The sequence below is a fragment of the Scyliorhinus canicula genome, chromosome 20, assembly GCF_902713615.1.
Source record: "Scyliorhinus canicula chromosome 20, sScyCan1.1, whole genome shotgun sequence".
NCBI lineage: Eukaryota > Metazoa > Chordata > Chondrichthyes > Carcharhiniformes > Scyliorhinidae > Scyliorhinus > Scyliorhinus canicula.
In genome coordinates, this window is record NC_052165.1 from 97,636,804 (window position 1) to 97,658,869 (window position 22,066).

Genomic DNA, 22,066 nt, shown 5'->3' on the forward strand with positions numbered 1-22,066 from the left:
TGGAGGGTAGATTTCCCTCAGAGGAGAGAAAGCTGAGGGGGGGTCCTGGCTGAGGTGTACAAAGTTATGAAGGGGCACAAAGAGTGGATAGGAAGGAGCCTTTCCCCTAGTAGAGGGGTCTAACCAGGGGCACAGATTCAAGGTAAGGAGCAGGAGGGAATTTGAGGAGAAACCTTTCACCCAGAGGCGGGTGGGAATCTGGAACTCGCTGCTTGAAAGGGTGAGAGAGGCGGGAATCCTCCCCACATTGAGAAGCATTTAGGCGGGAACTTCATGCATCATCGCTGTGCAATGCTTCGGCACTGGTGGTGGACAATTAGAATAGAGAGGTGCTTGCTCACCGGCTCACAGACACAGTGGCCAAAGGGCCTCTTTCTGTGCTGTTAACTCCGATAACTATGACACTTACATATATCATATAAAGCACTATTTAAATAGAGAGAGACTGCAGAACTTGGTGATACAGGAGGGATCTGAATGTCCAACCTTGGGGATCAGAGTTCTGCAGATGTCCGCAAGCGATTAGGAAGGCAGGGCGAATGTTGGTGTTTGTTGTAAGGGGTGATTATAGGGTGTAAAGTGGGAAGTTTTACTGCAGCTGTACACAGATGAAGAGAGGGCCTGGACCTCCTGCTCCCCACCCGTCTCTCAACGTGCCCTCCCATTGCTCCCTGTGTGCCAACCTCATGTAAACCAGTGACCCGTTTGATAGCGGTCTCTCCTTTAATGCTGCAGATAACAGTCGACGCCGAGACGCAGTACATTGCAAGGTAGCGCGGCGCGTGTGTATATGTGTCCAGTGACGGGGAGCCAATGTGGTCTTGAGAGCTGATACAGTGGCGTTGGAGATCGCTGGTCACGAATCTTGCCCTCCACCCTCCTAAATGTGGAGCAGCCTTGGCAAAAGCAGTTTTGAACCCGAACCCCCCTCCACCCCAATCGAGGGTTCAGGAGAAGCGGACCCTCTTCAAAAGGGTGCTCGGATATCTCTTTAGCAGGAGGCATGGATGTTGAGGTCCCCTTTTAAAAGGGGGCTCGGAGGTCAGGGTCTCTTTAAAAGGGGCTCAGAGATCTAGGACCTTCCTTGTAAGGGGGCTTAAGAGGTCGAGGACCAATCTTGTATGGGGTCTCCGAGGTCGAGGACCCATTTCGTATAGGGTCTCCGAGGTTGAGGACACATCTTGTATGGGGTCTTAGTGGTCGAGGACCCTCTTTATAAGAGAGCTCAAAGACAGAGGACCCTCTCGGGGATTGGAGACGGAGGACCCTCTCGGGGATTGGAGGCAGAGGACCCTCTTGGGGTTTGGTGACAGAGGACTCTCTCGGGGATTGGAGACGGAGGACCCTCTCGGGGGTTGGAGATGGAGGACCCTCTCGGGGATTGGAGACAGAGGACCCTCTCGGGGATTGGAGACAGAGGACCCTCTCGGGGGTTGGAGATGGAGGACCCTCTCGGGGGTTGGAGACAGAGGACCCTCTCGGGGATTGGAGACGGAGGACCCTCTTGGGGATTGGAGACAGGACCCTTTTGGGGTTTGGAGACAGAGGTCCCTCTTGGGGATTGGAGACAGAGGACCCTCTTGGGGATTGGAGACAGAGGACCCTCTTGGGGATTGGAGACAGAGGACCCTCTTGGGGATTGGAGACAGAGGACCCTCTTGGGGATTGGAGACAGAGGACCCTCTTGGGGATTGGAGACAGAGGACCTTCTTGGGGATTGGAGACGGAGGACCCTCTTGGGGATTGGAGACAGAGGACCCTCTTGGGGATTGGAGACAGAGGACACTCTTGGGGATTGGAGACAGAGGACCCTCTATAATTGGAGACAGGACCCTTTTGGGGTTTGGAGACGGAGGACCCTCTCGGGGATTGGAGACGGAGGACCCTCTCGGGGGTTGGAGATGGAGGACCCTCTCGGGGATTGGAGACAGAGGACCCTCTCGGGGATTGGAGACAGAGGACCCTCTCGGGGATTGGAGACAGAGGACCCTCTATAATTGGAGACAGGACCCTTTTGGGGTTTGGAGACGGAGGACCCTCTCGGGGATTGGAGACAGAGGACCCTCTTGGGGATTGGAGACAGAGGACCCTCTATAATTGGAGACAGGACCCTCTCGGGGATTGGAGACGGAGGACCCTCTCGGGGATTGGAGACGGAGGACCCTCTCGGGGATTGGAGACTGAGCACCCTTTTTAAAGAAGGCTCTGAGGTCCAGGTCCCTCCTGATTAGGAATTCCGAGAGAGAGAGAGAGGGATTCATTGAAAGAAGATACTACTTAAAAGGGGTTCGCCAATACTGGCCTCCCTTGACCCTCCGTTCGAGCTGCTGAAACAAGTCTTCCAGCCCCACCCCTCCATTGCCTCTCAGCCTTGAATTCCCTCTCTCCATTTTCTCCTTCTGTTGATGCAGCAGCAGCTTGGTGATTTTTCTGGGGTAGTGGCCTCACGTCCTGCTCTCTGCATGCAGGCCGTTCCTCAAGCTGTGGCTGGCTCGGGGAAGGGGGCGGAAGCATCAGTTGGGACCCCGTCAGGTCCATCGTCGCCTGCATCCTCCAACTTGGCCTTGTAGCCCCTCTTGAAGAAACCGACCTGGCAAGAGACAGAGCAGACGATGACCCCCTTCCGTTCAATCAGTCCTCCCGGCCTGAGGGCAGCGCTGCAGCCAGTCCTCCCGGCCTGAGGGCAGCGCTGCAGCCAGTCCTCCCGGCCTAAGGGTGGCGCTGCAGCCAGTCCTCCTGGCCTGACAATGGCGCTGCAGTCAGTCCTCCCAGCCTGACAGTGGAGCTGCAATCAGTCCTCCTGGCCTGACAATGGCGCTGCAGTCAGTCCTCCCAGCCTGACAGTGGAGCTGCAGTCAGTCCTCCCGGCCTAAGGGTGGCGCTGCAGCCAGTCCTCCTGGCCTGACAATGGCGCTGCAGTCAGTCCTCCCAGCCTGACAGTGGAGCTGCAGTCAGTCCTCCCAGCCTGACAGTGGAGCTGCAGTCAGTCCTCCCAGCCTGACAGTGGTGCTGCAGTCAGTCCTCCCAGCCTGACAGTGGAGCTGCAGTCAGTCCTCCCAGCCTGACAGTGGTGCTGCAGTCAGTCCTCCCAGCCTGACGGTGGAGCTGCAGTCAGTCCTCCCAGCCTGAGGGTGGTGCTGCAGCCAGTCCTCCCGGCCTGAGGGTGGCGCTGCAGTCAGTCCTCCCAGCCTGACAGTGGCGCTGCAGGCAGTCCTCCCAGCCTGACAGTGGAGCTGCAGTCAGTCCTCCCAGCCTGACAGTGGAGCTGCCGTCAGTCCTCCCAGCCTGACAGTGGAGCTGCAATCAGTCCTCCCAGCCTGACAGTGGCCCTGCAGTCAGTCCTCCCAGCCTGACAGTGGCGCTCCAATCAGTCCTCCCAGCCTGACAGTGGAGCTGCCGTCAGTCCTCCCAGCCTGACAGTGGAGCTGCAGTCAGTCCTCCCAGCCTGACAGTGGAGCTGCCGTCAGTCCTCCCAGCCTGACAGTGGAGCTGCAATCAGTCCTCCCAGCCTGACGGTGGTGCTGCAGTCAGTCCTCCCAGCCTGACAGTGGAGCTGCCGTCAGTCCTCCCAGCCTGACAGTGGAGCTGCAATCAGTCCTCCCAGCCTGACAGTGGAGCTGCAATCAGTCCTCCCAGCCTGACAGTGGAGCTGCCGTCAGTCCTCCCAGCCTGACAGTGGAGCTGCAGTCAGTCCTCCCAGCCTGACGGTGGAGCTGCAGTCAGTCCTCCCAGCCTGAGGGTGGTGCTGCAGCCAGTCCTCCCGGCCTGAGGGTGGCGCTGCAGTCAGTCCTCCAGCCTGACAGTGGCGCTGCAGTCAGTCCTCCCAGCCTGACAGTGGCGCTGCAGTCAGTCCTCCCAGCCTGACAGTGGCGCTGCAGTCAGCCCTCCCAGCCTGACAGTGGCGCTGCAATCAGTCCTCCCAGCCTGACAGTGGAGCTGCAATCAGTCCTCCCAGCCTGACAGTGGCGCTGCAGTCAGTCCTCCCAGCCTGACAGTGGTGCTGCAGTCAGTCCTCCCAGCCTGACAGTGGCGCTGCAGTCAGCCCTCCCAGCCTGACAGTGGCGCTGCAGTCAGTCCTCCCAGCCTGACAGTGGCGCTGCAGTCAGCCCTCCCAGCCTGACAGTGGCGCTGCAGTCAGCCCTCCCAGCCTGACAGTGGCGCTGCAGTCAGTCCTCCCAGCCTGACAGTGGTGCTGCAATCAGTCCTCCCAGCCTGACAGTGGAGCTGCCGTCAGTCCTCCCAGCCTGACAGTGGCGCTGCAATCAGTCCTCCCAGCCTGACAGTGGCGCTGCAGCCAGTCCTACCAGCCTGACAGTGGCGCTCCAATCAGTCCTCCCAGCCTGACAGTGGAGCTGCAGTCAGTCCTCCCAGCCTGACAGTGGCGCTGCAGCCAGTCCTACCAGCCTGACAGTGGCGCTCCAATCAGTCCTCCAGCCTGACAGTGGAGCTGCAGTCAGTCCTCCCAGCCTGACAGTGGCGCTGCAGGCAGTCCTCCCAGCCTGACAGTGGCGCTGCAGTCAGTCCTCCCAGCCTGACAGTGGCGCTGCAGTCAGCCCTCCCAGCCTGACAGTGGCGCTGCAGTCAGCCCTCCCAGCCTGACAGTGGCGCTGCAGTCAGTCCTCCCAGCCTGACAGTGGTGCTGCAATCAGTCCTCCCAGCCTGACAGTGGTGCTGCAGTCAGTCCTCCCAGCCTGACAGTGGTGCTGCAGTCAGTCCTCCCAGCCTGACAGTGGTGCTGCAATCAGTCCTCCCAGCCTGACAGTGGAGCTGCAATCAGTCCTCCCAGCCTGACAGTGGCGCTGCAGTCAGTCCTCCCAGCCTGACAGTGGTGCTGCAGTCAGTCCTCCCAGCCTGACAGTGGCGCTGCAGTCAGCCCTCCCAGCCTGACAGTGGCGCTGCAGTCAGTCCTCCCAGCCTGACAGTGGCGCTGCAGTCAGCCCTCCCAGCCTGACAGTGGCGCTGCAGTCAGCCCTCCCAGCCTGACAGTGGCGCTGCAGTCAGTCCTCCCAGCCTGACAGTGGAGCTGCAGTCAGTCCTCCCAGCCTGACAGTGGTGCTGCAATCAGTCCTCCCAGCCTGACGGTGGCGCTGCAGTCAGTCCTCCCAGCCTGACAGTGGTGCTGCAATCAGTCCTCCCAGCCTGACAGTGGAGCTGCCGTCAGTCCTCCCAGCCTGACAGTGGCGCTGCAATCAGTCCTCCCAGCCTGACAGTGGCGCTGCAGTCAGTCCTCCCAGCCTGACAGTGGCGCTGCAGCCAGTCCTACCAGCCTGAGAGTGGACCTGCCTCCAGTCCCCCCCCCGGCCTGAGGGTGGACCTGCAATCAGTCCTTCCAGCTTGAGACTGGACCTGCAGCCAGTCCTCCCGGCCCGAGGGTGGCGCTGCAGCCAGTCCTCCCAGACTGAGGGTGGCGCTGCAGTCAGTTCTTCTGGCCTCAGGGCGTCTCGACCTGAGGCTGGCGCTGCAGTCAGTCCCCCCGGCCTCAGGGTGGCTGTGCAGTCATTCTTCCCGGCCTGAGGGTGACGCTGCAGCCAGTCCTCCCAGCCTGAAGGTGGGGCTGCAGCCAGTCCTCCCGGCCTGAGGGTGGTGCTGCAACCAGTCCTCCCGACCTGAGGGTGGCGTTGCAGCCAGTCCTCCCAGCCTGAGGGTGGCGTTGCAGCCAGTCCTCCCAGCCTGGAGGCAGCGCTGTGATCAGTCCTCCCAGCCTGAAGGCAGCGCTGTGATCAGTCCTCCCAGCCTGGAGGCAGCGCTGTGATCAGTCCTCCCAGCCTGAAGGCAGTGTTGCAGTCAGTCCTCCCAGCCTGAAGGCAGCGCTGTGATCAGTCCTCCCAGCCTGAAGGCAGCGCTGTGATCAGTCCTCCCAGCCTGAAGGCAGCGCTGTGATCAGACCTCCCAGCCTGAAGGCAGCGCTGTGATCAGTCCTCCCAGCCTGAAGGCAGCGCTGTGATCAGACCTCCCAGCCTGAAGGCAGCGCTGTGATCAGTCCTCCCAGCCTGAAGGGAGCGCTGTGATCGGTCCTCCCAGCCTGAAGGCAGCGCTGTGATCAGTCCTCCCAGCCTGAAGGCAGCGCTGTGATCAGTCCTCCCAGCCTGAAGGCAGTGTTGCAGTCAGTCCTCCCAGCCTGGAGGCAGCGCTGTGATCAGTTCTCCCAGCCTGAAGGCAGCGCTGTGATCAGTCCTCCCAGCCTGAAGGCAGCGCTGTGATCAGTCCTCCCAGCCTGAAGGCAGCGCTGGGGTCAGTCCTCCCAGCCTGAAGGCAGCGCTGGGGTCAGTCCTCCCAGCCTGAAGGCAGCGCTGTGATCAGCCCTCCCAGCCTGAAGGCAGCGCTGTGATCAGTCCTCCCAGCCTGAAGGCAGCGCTGTGATCAGTCCTCCCAGCCTGAAGGCAGCGCTGTGATCAGTCCTCCCAGCCTGAAGGCAGCGCTGTGATCAGTCCTCCCAGCCTGAAGGTAGTGCTGTGATCAGTCCTCCCAGCCTGAAGGCAGCGCTGGGGTCAGTCCTCCCAGCCTGAAGGCAGCGCTGTGATCAGTCCTCCCAGCCTGAAGGCAGCGCTGCAGTCAGTCCTCCCAGCCTGGAGGCAGTGTTGCAGTCAGTCCTCCCAGCCTGAAGGCAGCGCTGTGATCGGTCCTCCCAGCCTGAAGGCAGCGCTGTGATCAGTCCTCCCAGCCTGGAGGCAGTGTTGCAGTCAGTCCTCCCAGCCTGAAGGCAGCGCTGTGATCAGTCCTCCCAGCCTGAAGGCAGCGCTGTGATCAGTCCTCCCAGCCTGAAGGCAGCGCTGTGATCAGACCTCCCAGCCTGAAGGCAGCGCTGTGATCAGACCTCCCAGCCTGAAGGGAGCACTGTGATCAGTCCTCCCAGCCTGAAGGGAGTGTTGCAGTCAGTCCTCCCAGCCTGAAGACAGCGCTGCGATCAGTCCTCCCAGCCTGAAGGCAGCGCTGTGATCAGCCCTCCCAGCCTGAAGGCAGCGCTGTGATCAGTCCTCCCAGCCTGAAGGCAGCGCCGTGATCAGTCCTCCCAGCCTGAAGGCAGCGCTGTGATCAGTCCTCCAAGCCTGAAGGGAGTGTTGCCGTCAGTCCTCCCAGCCTGAAGGCAGCGCTGTGATCAGTCCTCCCAGCCTGAAGGCAGCGCTGTGATCAGTCCTCCCAGCCTGAAGGCAGCGCTGTGATCAGTCCTCCCAGCCTGAAGGCAGCGCTGTGATCAGTCCTCCCAGCCTGAAGGCAGCGCTGTGATCAGTCCTCCCAGCCTGAAGGCAGCGCTGTGATCAGTCCTCCCAGCCTGAAGGCAGCGCTGTGATCAGTCCTCCCAGCCTGAAGGCAGCGCTGTGATCAGTCCTCCCAGCCTGAAGGCAGCGCTGTGATCAGTCCTCCCAGCCTGAAGGCAGCGCTGTGATCAGTCCTCCCAGCCTGAAGGGAGCACTGTGATCAGTCCTCCCAGCCTGAAGGCAGCGCTGTGATCAGACCTCCCAGCCTGAAGGCAGCGCTGTGATCAGTCCTCCCAGCCTGAAGGCAGCGCTGTGATCAGTCCTCCCAGCCTGAAGGCAGTGTTGCAGCCAGTCCTCCCAGCCTGAAGGCAGCGCTGTGATCAGTCCTCCCAGCCTGAAGGCAGCGCTGTGATCAGTCCTCCCAGCCTGAAGGCAGCGCTGTGATCAGTCCTCCCAGCCTGAAGGCAGTGTTGCAGCCAGTCCTCCCAGCCTGAAGGCAGCGCTGTGATCAGTCCTCCCAGCCTGAAGGTAGCGCTGTGATCAGTCCTCCCAGCCTGAAGGCAGCGCTGTGATCAGTCCTCCCAGCCTGAAGGCAGCGCTGTGGTCAGTCCTCCCAGCCTGAAGGTAGCGCTGTGATCAGTCCTCCCAGCCTGAAGTCAGAGCTGTGATCAGTCCTCCCAGCCTGAAGGGAGCGCTGTGATCAGACCTCCCAGCCTGAAGGGAGTGTTGCAGTCAGTCCTCCCAGCCTGAAGGCAGCGCTGTGATCAGTCCTCCCAGCCTGAAGGCAGCGCTGTGGTCAGTCCTCCCAGCCTGAAGGTAGCGCTGTGATCAGTCCTCCCAGCCTGAAGGCAGCGCTGTGATCAGTCCTCCCAGCCTGAAGGCAGCGCTGTGGTCAGTCCTCCTACCCATTCTCCCTATCTCTCAATGTACCCTGGCACCCACTTACCTTATAAAGGACTCCAGCCACGATAGCCAACAAGACCAAGCCTCCGATCGAGCTCCCGATAATGATGGGCAGCTGGTTAACCTCTTTTACAATCTCAACCCTCGTGGTAACCTGAAAACCGCGGAGAAAGAAATCACATTAGTGAGGTAGGAGGGATATTTCCCCACACAACTCCGCCTCCACCTCCACCTCCACCTCCAGACTGACTATTCCTGACCTGACCCGGCCACCCTCCCATATTCTCCCCTCTGGAAATTTCAGATTATCCAAAATCTCCCCCACCCTCCGTGTCTGAACTCACACCGCGTCCCCATTGGCCATCGCACCCGCAGCTCCCTGACCCACACTGCTTCGCGATAGGGCAACGCCTCAATTTGTATCCTTGTCCACTCCCTATCTCTGTAACCTCCTCCAACCTTCCCTATCTCTGTCACCTAATTCAGCCCCCCCCACCCTCCTTACCTCGGTCACCTCCTCCAGCCTCTACAACCATTGCTGTCTCTGCAATCTCCTCCAACCACTACAGAACTCCCTATCTTTGACACCTCCTCCAGCCCCACAATGCTCCGCTAATTCTGGCATCCCCCAATTTGTGTCCATGCCTTCAGCTGCCTCAGAGCAGCGGCTGCACGCTAAGCACTTGAAGTTCTCCTGCAACCCCCCCCTCCCCCCCCCCCCTCCCCCCCCCCCCCTCCCCCCCCCCCCCCCCCCCCCCCCACCGCCCCAACACCTGACAGAGGAGAAATCACTCACTTCGGCTTCTTGAAAACGGTTGGTGGCTTGAGAGACGTGAATATACTTGTTCTCATCATAGCCCACTTTTGCATAGGTCGTGAGCATCACATCCTGGGGTAGGGCCTGCATCGCAAAAGAAAGCATCACATTTTAACTGCGGGATAACTAAGTTTTAAAAAAAGCCTTTCTTGTGGCACTAAATCCAATGCCTTCTGCAAAGCGCAAGTACTTGACATCCAATGTAAAGTTCACCTCTTGGTGCCACAGGTTCAGTGTTGGAGGCTCAACCATTTGCGAACAACGTTTAAGGGAATGAATGTATGCAGCCAAATCTAGGTGGGAAAGGAAGCTGTCGGGAGGACACAAAGACTCTGCAAGGGGCAGTAGATTGGTTATAATAATAATAATCTTCATTGTCACAAGTCGGCTTACATCAACACTGCAGTGAAGTTACTGTGGAAAGCCCCTAGTCGCCACACTCTGGCGCCTGTTCGGGTACGCCGAGGGAGAATTCAGAATGTCAGCACGTCTTTCGGGACTTGTGGGAGGAAGCCGGAGCACCCGGAGGAAATCCACGCAGACACGGGGAGAGCGTACAGACTCCGCACAGATAGTGACCCAAGCCGGGAATCGACCATGGAGCTGTGAAACAATGGTGCTAACCATTGTGCTACCGTGCCACCCATAATCTTCAGTAGTGTCACATTAACGCTACAATGAAGTTACTGTGAAAAGCCCCTAGTCACCACACTCCGGCGCCTGTTCGGGTACACTGAGGGAGAATTCAGAATGACCAATTCACCTAACAAGCATGTCTTTTTTTGGGGACTTGTGGGAGGAAACTGGAGCACCCGGAGGGAACCCAGGCAGAAGCGGGGGAGAACGTGTAGACAGTGACCCAAGCCTTGAATCAAATCCAGGCCTCTGGTGCTGTGAAACAACAGTGATAACCACTGTGCCACTGTTACGTGAGTGGGCAAAAATATAATACAGTATAATGTGGGAAAATATGAACATGTGCACTCTGGCAGGGAGAACAGAAAATCAGGATATTATTCAGGGGTTTTAAAATGCAAAACTCTTGTACAGATGGATGTGGGTGTCGCTGTGGTACAGAGGGATCTGGTTGTTGCTGTGGTACAGAGGGATCTGGGTGTTGCTGTGGTACAGAGGGATCTGGGTGTTGCTGAGGTACAGAGGGATCTGGGTGTCGCTGTGGTACAGAGGGATCTGGGTGTTGCTGTGGTACAGAGAGATCTGGGTGTTGCTGTGGTACAGAGGGATCTGGGTGTCGCTGTGGTACAGAGGAATCTGGGTGTCGCTGTGGTACAGAGGGATCTGGGTGTTGCTGCGGTACAGAGGGATCTGGGTGTCGCTGTGGTACAGAGGGATCTGGGTGTTGCTGTGGTACAGAGGGATCTGGGTGTTGCTGCGGTACGGAGGGATCTGGGTGTTGCTGTGGTACAGAGGAATCTGGGTGATGCTGTGGTATTGAGGGATCTGGGTCTTGCTGTGGTACAGAGGGATCTGGGTGTTGCTGTGGCACAGAGGGATCTGGGTGTTGCTGCGGTACAGAGGGATCTGGGTGTTGCTAAGGTACAGAAGGATCTGGGTGTTGCTGTCAGAGGGATCTGGGTGTTGCTGCGGTACAGAGGGATTTGGGTGTCGCTGTGGTACAGAGGGATCTGGGTGTTCCTGTGGTACAGAGGGATCTGGGTGTTGCTGCAGTACAGAGGGATATGGGTGTTGCTGTGGTACAGAGGGATCTGGGTGTTGCTGCGGTACAGAGGGATCTGGGTGTTGCTGTGGTACAGAGGGATCTGGGTGTTGCTGTGGTACAGAGGGATCTGGGTGTTGCTGTGGGACAGAGGGATCTGGGTGTTGCTGTGGTACAGAGGGATCTGGGTGTTGCTGTGGTACAGAGGGATCTGGGTGTTGCTGTGGTACAGAGGGATCTGGGTGTTGCTGTGGTAAGGAGGGATCTGGGTGTCACTATGGTACAGAGGGATCTGGGTGTTGCTGTGGTACAGAGGGATCTGGGTGCTACTGTGCTACAGAGGGATCTGGGTGTTGCTGTGCTACAGAGGGATCTGGGTGTTGCTGTGGTACAGAGGGATCTGGGTGTTGCTGTGGTACAGAGGGATCTGGGTGTTACTGTTGTACAGAGGGATCTGGGTGTTGCTGCGGTACAGAGGGATCTGGGTGTTGCTGTGGTACAGAGGGATATGGGTGTTGCTGTGGTACAGAGGGATCTGGGCGTTACTGTTGTACAGAGGGATCTGGGTGTTGCTGTGGTACAGAGGGATCTGGGTGTTGCTGTGGTACAGAGGGATCTGGGTGTCACTATGGTACAGAGGGATCTGGGTGTTGCTGTGGTACAGAGGGATCTGGGTGCTACTGTGCTACAGAGGGATCTGGGTGTTGCTGTCGTACAGAGGGATCTGGGTGTTGCTGTGGTACAGAGGGATCTGGGTGTTGCTGTGGTACAGAGGGATCTGGGTGTTGCTGTGGTACAGAGGGATCTGGGTGTTGCTGTGGTACAGAGGGATCTGGGTGTTGCTGTGGTACAGAGGGATCTGGGTGTTGCTGTGGTACAGAGGGATCTGGGTGTTGCTGTGGTACAGAGGGATCTGGGTGTTGCTGTGGTACAGAGGGATCTGGGTGCTACTGTGGTACAGAGGGATCTGGGTGTTGCTGTGGTACAGAGGGATCTGGGTGCTACTGTGGTACAGAGGGATCTGGGTGTTGCTGCGGTACAGAGGGATCTGGGTGTTGCTGTGGTACAGAGGGATCTGGGTGTTGCTGCGGTACAGAGGGATCAGGGTGTTGCTGTGGTACAGAGGGATCTGGGTGTTACTGTTCTACAGAGGGATCTGGGTATTGCTGTGGTACAGAGGGATCTGGGTGTCCCTGTGGTACAGAGGGATCTGGGTGTTGCTGTGGTACAGAGGGATCTGGGTGTCACTGTGGTACAGAGGGATCTGGGTGTTGCTGTGGTACAGAGGGATCTGGGTGTCACTGTGGTACAGAGGGATCTGGGTGTCGCTGTGGTACAGAGGGATCTGGGTGTTGCTGTGGTACAGAGGGATCTGGGTGTTGCTGCGGTACAGAGGGATCTGGGTGTTGCTGTGGTACAGAGGGATCTGGGTGTTGCTGCGGTACAGAGGGATCTGGGTGTTGCTGTGGTACAGAGGGATCTGGGTGTTGCTGTGGTACAGAGGGATCTGGGTGTTACTGTGGTACAGAGGGATCTGGGTGTTGCTGTGGTACAGAGGGATCTGGGTGTTGCTGTGGTACAGAGGGATCTGGGTGTTGTTGCGGTACAGAGGGATCTGGGTGTCGCTGTGGTACAGAGGGATCTGGGTGTTGCTGCGGTACAGAGGGATCTGGGTGTCGCTGTGGTACAGAGGGATCTGGGTGTTGCTGTGGTACAGAGGGATCTGGGTGTTGCTGTGGTACAGAGGGATCTGGGTGTTGCTGTGGTACAGAGGGATCTGGGTGTTGCTGCGGTACAGAGGGATCTGGGTGTTGCTGCGGTACAGAGGGATCTGGGTGTTGCTGTGGTACAGAGGGATCTGGGTGTTGCTGTGGTACTGAGGGATCTGGGTGTTGCTGAGGTACAGAGGGATCTGGGTGTTGCTGCGGTACAGAGGGATCTGGGTGTTGCTGTGGTACAGAGGGATCTGGGTGTTGCTGCGGTACAGAGGGATCTGGGTGTTGCTGTGGTACAGAGGGATCTGGGTGTTGCTGCGGTACAGAGGGATCTGGGTGTTGCTGTGGTACAGGGGGATCTGGGTGTTGCTGTGGTATAGAGGGATCTGGGTGTTCCTGTGGTACAGAGGGATCAGAGTGTTGCTGTGGTACAGAGGGATCTGGGTGTCGCTGCGGTACAGAGGGATCTGGGTGTTGCTGCGGTACAGAGGGATCTGGGTGTTGCTGTGGTACAGAGGGATCTGGGTGTCGCTGCGGTACAGAGGGATCTGGGTGTTGCTGCGGTACAGAGGGATCTGGGTGTTGCTGTGGTACAGAGGGATCTGGGTGTTGCTGCGGTACAGAGGGATCTGGGTGTTGCTGCGGTACAGAGGGATCTGGGTGTTGCTGTGGTACAGAGGGATCTGGGTGTTGCTGTGGTACAGAGGGATCTGGGTGTTACTGTTGTACAGAGGGATCTGGGTGTTGCTGTGGTACAGAGGGATCTGGGTGTTGCTGTGGTACAGAGGGATCTGGGTGTTGCTGTGGTACTGAGGGATCTGGGTGTTGCTGCGGTACAGAGGGATCTGGGTGTTGCTGTGGTACAGAGGGATCTGGGTGTTGCTGTGGGACAGAGGGATCTGGGTGTTGCTGTGGTACAGAGGGATCTGGGTGTCACTATGGTACAGAGGGATCTGGGTGTTGCTGTGGTACAGAGGGATCTGGGTGCTACTGTGGTACAGAGGGATCTGGGTGTCGCTGCGGTACAGAGGGATCAGGGTGTTGCTGCGGTACAGAGGGATCTGGGTGTTGCTGTGGTACAGAGGGATCTGGGTGTTGCTGCGGTACAGAGGGATCTGGGTGTTGCTGTGGTACAGAGGGATCTGGGTGTTGTTGCGGTACAGAGGGATCTGGGTGTCGCTGTGGTACAGAGGGATCTGGGTGTTGCTGCGGTACAGAGGGATCTGGGTGTCGCTGTGGTACAGAGGGATCTGGGTGTTGCTGTGGTACAGAGGGATCTGGGTGTTGCTGTGGTACAGAGGGATCTGGGTGTTGCTGTGGTACAGAGGGATCTGGGTGTTGCTGCGGTACAGAGGGATCTGGGTGTTGCTGAGGTACAGAGGGATCTGGGTGTTGCTGCGGTACAGAGGGATCTGGGTGTTGCTGTTGGACAGAGGGATCTGGGTGTTGCTGTGGTACAGAGGGATCTGGGTGTTGCTGAGGTACAGAGGGATCTGGGTGTTGCTGTGGTACAGAGGGATCTGGGTGTTGCTGTGGAACAGAGGGATCTGGGTGTCACTGTGGTACAGAGGGATCTGGGTGTTGCTGTGGTACAGAGGGATCTGGGTGTCTGTGCGGTACAGAGGGATCTGGGTGTCTGTGCGGTACAGAGGGATCTGGGTGTTGCTGCGGTACAGAGGGATCTGGGTGTTGCTGCGGTACAGAGGGATCTGGGTGTTGCTGTGGTACAGAGGGATCTGGGTGTTGCTGTGGTACAGAGGGATCTGGGTGTTGCTGTTGTACAGAGGGATCTGGGTGTTGCTGTGGTACAGAGGGATCTGGGTGTCGCTGTGGTACAGAGGGATATGGGTGTTGCTGTGGTACAGAGCGATCTGGGTGTTGCTGTGGTACAGAGGGATCTGGGTGTTGTTGTGGTACAGAGGGATCTGGGTGTTGCTGTGGTAAAGAGGGATCTGGGTGTCAGTGTGGTACAGAGGGATCTGGGTGTTGCTGCGGTACAGAGGGATCTGGGCGCTTCTGTGAAACAGAGTCAACACTGACCCTCTGACAGTGCAGCACTCCCTCAGTACTGACCCTCTGACAGTGCGGCACTCCCTCAGTACTGAACCTCTGACAGTGCATTACTCCATCAGTACTGACCCTCTGACAGTGCGGCACTCCCTCAGCACTGACCCTCTGACAGTGCAGCACTCCCTCAGCACTGACCCTCTGACAGTGCGGCACTCCCTCATTACTGACCCTCTGACAGTGCAGCACTCCCCCAGTGCTGACCCTCTGACAGTGCGGCACTCCCTCAGTACTGACCCTCTGACAGTGCGGCTCCCTCAGTACAGACCCTCTGACAGTGCGGCACTCCCTCAGTACTGACCCTCTGACAGTGCGTACACTCCCTCAGTACTGACCCTCTGACAGTGTGGCACTCCCTCAGTACTGACCCTCTGACAGCGCAGCACTCCCTCAGTACTGACCCTCTGACAGTGAGGCACTCCCTCAGTACAGACCCTCTGACAGTGCGGCACTCCCTCAGTACTGACCCTCTGACAGTGCGGCACTCCCTCAGTACTGACCCTCTGACAGTGCGGCACTCCCTCAGTACTGACCCTCTGACAGTGCGGCGCTCCCTCAGTACTGACCCTCTGATAGTGCAGCACTCCCTCAGTACTGACCCTCTGACAGTGCGGCACTCCCTCAGTACTGACCCTCTGACAGTGCGGCACTCCCTCAGTACTGACCCTCTGACAGTGCGGCGCTCCCTCAGTACTGACCCTCTGACAGTGCAGCACTCCCTCAGTACTGACACTCTGACAGTGCGGCATTCCCTCAGTACTGACACTCTGACAGTGCGGCTCTCCCTCAGTACTGACCCTCTGACAGTGCGGCACTCCCTCAGTACTGACCCTCTGACAGTGCGGCACTCCCTCAGTAATGACCCTCTGACAGTGCAGCACTCCCTCAGTACTGACCCTCTGACAGTGCAGCACTCCCTCAGTACTGACCCTCTGACAGTGTGGCACTCCCTCAGTACTGACCCTCTGACAGTGCAGCACTCCCTCAGTACTGACCCTCTGACAGTGCAGCACTCCCTCAGTACTGACCCTCTGACAGTGCGGAGCTCCCTCAGTACTGACCCTCTGACAGTGTGGCACTCCCTCAGTACTGACCCTCTGACAGTGCGGCACTCACTCAGTACTGACCCTCTGACAGTGCAGCACTCCCTCAGTACTGACCCTCTGACAGTGCAGCACTCCCTCAGTACTGACCCTCTGACAGTGCAGCACTCCCTCAGTACTGACCCTCTGACAGTGCAGCACTCCCTCAGTACTGACCCTCTGACAGTGTGGCACTCCCTCAGTACTGACCCTCTGACAGTGCAGCACTCCCTCAGTACTGACCCTCTGACAGTGCAGCACTCCCTCAGTACTGACCCTCTGACAGTGCAGCACTCCCTCAGTACTGACCCTCTGACAGTGCGGCACTCCCTCAGTACTGACCCTCTGACAGTGCGGCACTCCCTCAGTACAGACCCTCTGACAGTGCGGCACTCCCTCAGTACTGACCCCCTGACAGTGCGGCACTCCCTCAGTACTGACCCTCTGACAGTGTGGCACTCCCTCAGTACTGACCTTCTGACAGTGCAGCGCTCCCTCAGTACTGACCCTCTGACAGTGCAGCACCCTCAGTACTGACCCTCTGACAGTGCGGCACTCCCTCAGTACTGACCCTCTGACAGTGCAGCGCTCCCTCTGTACTGACCCTCTGACAGTGCCGCACTCCCTCAGTACTGGCCCTCTGACAGTGCAGCACTCCCTCAGTACTGACCCTCTGACAGTGCGGCACTCCCTCAGTACTGACCCTCTGACAGTGTGGCACTCCCTCAGTACTGACCCTCTGACAGTGCGGCACTCCCTCAGTACTGACCCTCTGACAGTGCGGCACTCCCTCAGTACTGACCTTCTGACAGTGCAGCACTCCCTCAGTACTGACCCTCTGACAGTGCGGCACTCCCTCAGTACAGACCCTCTGACAGTGCGGCACTCCCTCAGTACTGACCCCCTGACAGTGCGGCACTCCCTCAGTACTGACCCTCTGACAGTGCGGCACTCCCTCAGTACCAAACCTCCGACAGCGCAGCGCTCCCTCAGTACTGACCCTCTGACAGTGCGGTACTCCCTCAGTACTGACCCCCTGACAGTGCGGCACTCCCTCAGTACTGACCCTCTGACAGTGTGGCACTCCCTCAGTACTGACCTTCTGACAGTGCAGCGCTCCCTCAGTACTGACCCTCTGACAGTGCAGCACCCTCAGTACTGACCCTCTGACAGTGCGGCACTCCCTCAGTACTGACCCTCTGACAGTGCAGCGCTCCCTCTGTACTGACCCTCTGACAGTGCCGCACTCCCTCAGTACTGGCCCTCTGACAGTGCAGCACTCCCTCAGTACTGACCCTCTGACAGTGCGGCACTCCCTCAGTACTGACCCTCTGACAGTGCGGCACTCCCTCAGTACTGACCCTCTGACAGTGCGGCACTCCCTCAGTACTGACCCTCTGACAGTGCGGCACTCCCTCAGTACAGACCCTCTGACAGTGCGGCACTCCCTCAGTACTGACCCCCTGACAGTGCGGCACTCCCTCAGTACTGACCCTCTGACAGTGTGGCACTCCCTCAGTACTGACCCTCTGACAGTGCGGCACTCCCTCAGTACTGACCCTCTGACAGTGCGGCACTCCCTCAGTACTGACCTTCTGACAGTGCAGCACTCCCTCAGTACTGACCCTCTGACAGTGCGGCACTCCCTCAGTACAGACCCTCTGACAGTGCGGCACTCCCTCAGTACTGACCCCCTGACAGTGCGGCACTCCCTCAGTACTGACCCTCTGACAGTGCGGCACTCCCTCAGTACCAAACCTCCGACAGCGCAGCGCTCCCTCAGTACTGACCCTCTGACAGTGCGGTACTCCCTCAGTACTGACCCTCTGACAGTGCGGCGCTCCCTCAGTACTGACCCTCTGACAATGCGGCGCTCCCTCAGTACTGACCCTCTGACAGTGCGGCACTCCCTCAGTACTGACCCTCTGACAGTGCGGCACTCCCTCAGTACTGACCCTCTGACAGTGCAGCACTCCCTCAGTACTGACCCTCTGACAAAGCGGCACTCCCTCAGTACTGAACCTCTGAAAGTGCGGCGCTCCCTCAGTACTGACCCTCTGACAGTGCGACGCTCCCTCAGTACTGACCCTCTGACAGTGCGGCGCTCCCTCAGTACTGACCCTCTGACAGTGCGGCACTCCCTCAGTACTGACCCTCTGACAGTGCGGCACTCCCTCAGGACTGACACTGTGACAGTGCGGCACTCCCTCAGTACTGTCACTCTGACAGTGCAGCACTCCCTCAGTACTGACCCTCTGACAGTGCGGCACTCCCTCAGTACTGACCCTCTGACAGTGCAGCACTCCCTCAGCACTGACCCTCTGACAGTGCGGCACTCCCTCAGTACTGACCCTCTGACAGTGCAGCGCTCCCTCAGTACTGACCCTCTGACAGTGCAGCTCTCCCTCAGTACTGACCCTCTGACAGTGCGGCACTCCCTCAGTACTGACCCTCTGACAGTGCGGCACTCCCTCAGTACTGACCCTCTGACAGTGCGGCACTCCCTCAGTACTGACCCTCTGACAGTGCGGCACTCCCTCAGTACTGACCCTCTGACAGTGCAGCGTTCCCTCAGTACTGACCCTCTGACAGTGCGGCACTCCCTCAGTACTGACCCTCGGACAGTGCGGCACTCCCTCAGTACTGACCCTCTGACAGCGCAGCACTCCCTCAGTACTGACCCTCTGACAGAGCAGCACTCCCTCAGTACTGACCCTCTGACAGTGCGGCACTCCCTCAGTACTGACCCTCTGACAGTGCGGCACTCCCTCAGTACTGACCCTCTGACAGCGCAGCACTCCCTCAGTACTAACCCTCTGACAGTGCAGCACTCCCTCAGTACTGACCCTCGGACAGTGCGGCACTCCCTCAGTACTGACCCTCTCACAGTGCGGCACTCCCTCAGTACTGACCCTCTGACAGTGCGGCACTCCCTCAGTACTGACCCTCTGACAGTGCAGCACTCCCTCAGTACTGACCCTCTGACAGTGCAGCACTCCCTCAGTACTGACCCTCTGACAGTGCAGCACTCCCTCAGTACTGACCCTCTGACAGTGCGGCACTCCCTCAGTACTGACCCTCTGTCTCTCTTGCTGATACGCCCCAGCCGGAAAGCTCTGAGGGGACAAGTTCATTGTCATGTTTCCTGACCTGATCGGGTTTCCCCCAGTTGACTACGCCCGATATGGTAAACATGGCCCTTCCATTGTGCCTGAGCTGGGGCATTTGGCAAACGTACATCAGACACGTCGACACCGTGCAACCCTACGGAGAAGGAGAAGAGGTTTCAACAATGCATCAAGCAGTGGGCCCTCTGCAGCATTAACAAAGCCCCGTTGCCCAATGCCTGCTCTCCGCTGGGCAGTGCCCTCGCCATGCCCTCACAGTGGAGTTGGAGTGGGTGTGGCGAACAGGTCGTTTCCCTCCTTTCCCTTACCTGGGAGCTGTTGAAGATGTCCATCTGTTGCCGGCTCACTTGGGACGTTGTTGACATCTCGTTGCACTTGGCTTCGTGCTGTAGTGGGAGGGGGAAAGAGCGGAGAGTGAATCACGAGAATGAAACTCGTCCGATTTGTCTATTAAAGCGAATCGTTTCCTCCGAATGAATAGTGTGGGAGCAGGCCACTGCGCAGCTCGAAGCTGCTCCACCATTCCTTCAGATCTGGGCCTACCTATTTGTCTTTCCAGTCTGCATTCCCACCCCCCCCCCCCCAACCTCTGATACCGGTGCTCCCGATTCCCTCCCAGAATTACAATCTATCGACCTTCGTCTTTGAAATATTCAGTGGTTTCCCCACCTCCTCCTCGGGCAGCGGGTTCCAAAGACGCACAAGCTTCATCAGTCAAAAACTTTCATCCGTGGTAACAGGGTGACCACCTCATTTTAAAACGGAGCCCCTGCCCCCTCACGAGGAAGCCCCCCACCCCCCCCCGCCTCGTCGCCACTGTTCGGGGTCATTATGTTGGCAGGGATGCTGGGTGCCGCTGGCGAACCTGAATCTCTCGCCCAGCCCTGATGTGCCCCTGGCATCGAGCATCTTGCTCAGGGCACGTCGGGGTGGGGTGAGGGAGGTTTACGCCTCATCCCCGCTTCGCTGTGTGCGTGTGTGGGGGGTTCTGCAGTCACAGGTAGGCCTGGTCAGCTTAGGGCAGCAGATTTCCCTTTCCCTCAAGGGATGTTAGTGAACACGATGGGGTTTTAGAATTCTGGATTTTACGAATTGAATTTAAATTCCACAACCCGCCTTCAGGGAACCAGCTGGCTGATTCCTGCCTTTTCAGAACCTCTATTCTGTTCGCCGGCAAATTGGTCACTAAACTGCTTTGAGAGTTGCTGCTGGCCTGTTCACTGACCGATGAAAACAACTTCAAAACTCATCATCTGACTGCATCAGGCCCCTGGCCCCTCCATTAACCACATCGCCTCACTAAACTAAAGTCACAAACCAGCGGCTGAATATCTATGTCCGGTTTTTGGCCGGGTTTAGCCGGGGTGTTCATTGGCAGCTGTCGAGCGGAGAAACACCCGCTCTTCAGCGGCACTTCGCCGATCCCCTTTTGGCCTTGACGCGTTTCCCTCCGCCAAGGCCGCACTTGAGTTGTTTTCTGCAGGCGATCCAGCAGGAACGGCTCCTCGCAGATCGGAGCGCCGTTTTGTCTGCCTGCACCAATCAGGCCGCAGAATTGCGCCAAGTCTCTAAACATCTACTCCCCATGGAACCTTTTTATAGACAAACTTCCATCAGCGCAACTTCAGGTAAACGATATCCATGGTGGGAAAGAATGATGATCTCGCTTTTACAATGCTTTAATTGCACATTTGTCTTTTGAACCAGAACTTGTAATAAAGATTACTGCAGCAGCCATACACACACTCAGCCAGGCCTTTAACTAAATGCATATCATACTATATCAAATTCCTACAATCATCACATATCTGACAGGACAGCATGGCGGCACAATGATTAGCACTGCTGCCTCACAGTACTGTCTGGGTGGAGTCTGCACATCCTCCCCGTGTCTGCGTGGGTTTCCTCCGGGTGCTCCGGTTTCCTCCCACAGTCCAAAGATGTGCAGGTTGGGTGGATTGGCCGTGATAAATTGCCCTTGGTGTCCAAGATTCTATGATTAACCTAGGACAAAAGTTCGGCACAACATCGTGGGCCGAGGGGCCTGTTCTGTGCTGTATTTCTCTATCTCTCTCACTAGGGACCCGGGTTCAATGCCAGCCTTGGCTGACTGTGCGGAGTTTTCACGTTCTTCCCGTGTCTGCGTGGGTTTCCTCCGGGTGCTCCGGTTTCCTCCCACAGTCCAAAGATGTGCAGGTTAGGTGGATTGGCCACGCTAAATTGCCACTTAGTGTCCAACGGTTAGGTGGTTTTATGGGATTACCAGGATAGGGAGGGGGCATAGGCCTAGGTAAAGTGCTCTTTCAGAGGGTTGCTGCGGAGCCGAAGGGCCGAATGGCCTCCTTTTGCACTGTAGGGATTCTAAGATTCTATGAGAGCGGGGGAGAGGGTAAACCTGGAGGGAGTGAGACGGTGAGGGACAGGGAGGAAGCGAACGAGAGACGAGTAGACGGAAAGCAAAATTCCGCAGCTAGTTGGGAATCCTGAAAACTGGGAAACAGAAATATGCCTGGCAACAACAGTGTGGACCGAAACAGAGTGAATGTTCCGGATTGAATCGGACTCTCCTTTGGAAATGAATGAAAGTTGGAAATGTGGGGGCTTGAAGCTGTTAGAAGTGGCGGGAAATTACAAAAGGGAAGTTGTAAGATAGGGTCAAGGGCAGGAGATAATAAATGATGTCTCAGAATAAAAGGCAAACTAATAGTTGGAGCAGAGAATGACACCATTGGTGCAGAGCAGAAAACCAAACAGCTGAAAACAGGGATGTGAAAACAAGACGTGGGGCGTGCCCTCGCCAGCAGCGGGATCCTCCGTCACAGCGACCGACCAATGGGGATTCCCATTGTGGTCAACCCCACGCCGTCGGGAAACCACAGGCTTGGGCCCACTGCCGGTGAAACAGAGGGTCCTGCCGACGGGGAATCCTGCCCGTGGACTGGCACGAGGCAGATAAAACGATCAGAATGGAGGACAGAGTTCACGGTCCCGAATTGTAAAACTCAAAAATTGAGTGGAGAGAGTTGGAGACTGCCCAATCGGGAAGATCAGGTACAGCTCCCCCCAGCGTGTGGGAAACTCCAAAGCCAACATGCAGCACATCGAGGACACAGATGTCAGTGGGTCTGAAGAGAAAGATTTAGCGAGTGTTGAGGCCCCATTCTCACTCACGTCTGTAGTGTTCACCGTCAGCATTTCCCAGGTTAGCCCAGTCCCCACTTTGAATGGCACAGAAAAAGTTATATTGATAGGGAGGGACTGAGGACCCACGTTCTCCACCTGAGAAAGAAAGCAAAAGACACTCATTCAGTATTCATCCTCCGGCAGTGCGGCGCTCCCTCAGTACTGACCCTCTGTCAGTGCGGCGCTCCCTCAGTACTGACCCTCTGACAGTGCAGCGCTCCCTTAGTACTGACCCTCTGACAGTGCGGTACTCCCTCAGTACTGACCCTCTGGCAGTGCAGCACTCCCTCAGTACTG

At 57.7% G+C, this 22,066-nt stretch overlaps 1 protein-coding gene across 1 annotated transcript; it reads right to left on the reverse strand.

The window, feature by feature from the left end:
* Positions 1 to 709: 709 nt before the first annotated feature.
* LOC119955127 (integrin alpha-X-like) lies at positions 710 to 21,861 on the reverse strand. The gene is made up of 6 exons (XM_038781030.1): positions 21,758 to 21,861; positions 18,895 to 18,972; positions 18,609 to 18,722; positions 8,896 to 9,000; positions 8,143 to 8,253; positions 710 to 2,590 (listed from the first exon to the last, which is right to left on the reverse strand). The coding sequence occupies exons 1-6, from the start codon at positions 21,779 to 21,781 to the stop codon at positions 2,477 to 2,479; spliced, it is 546 nt and encodes a 181-aa protein (XP_038636958.1). The 5' UTR covers positions 21,782 to 21,861; the 3' UTR covers positions 710 to 2,476.
* Between the last annotated feature and the right edge of the window lie 205 nt (positions 21,862 to 22,066).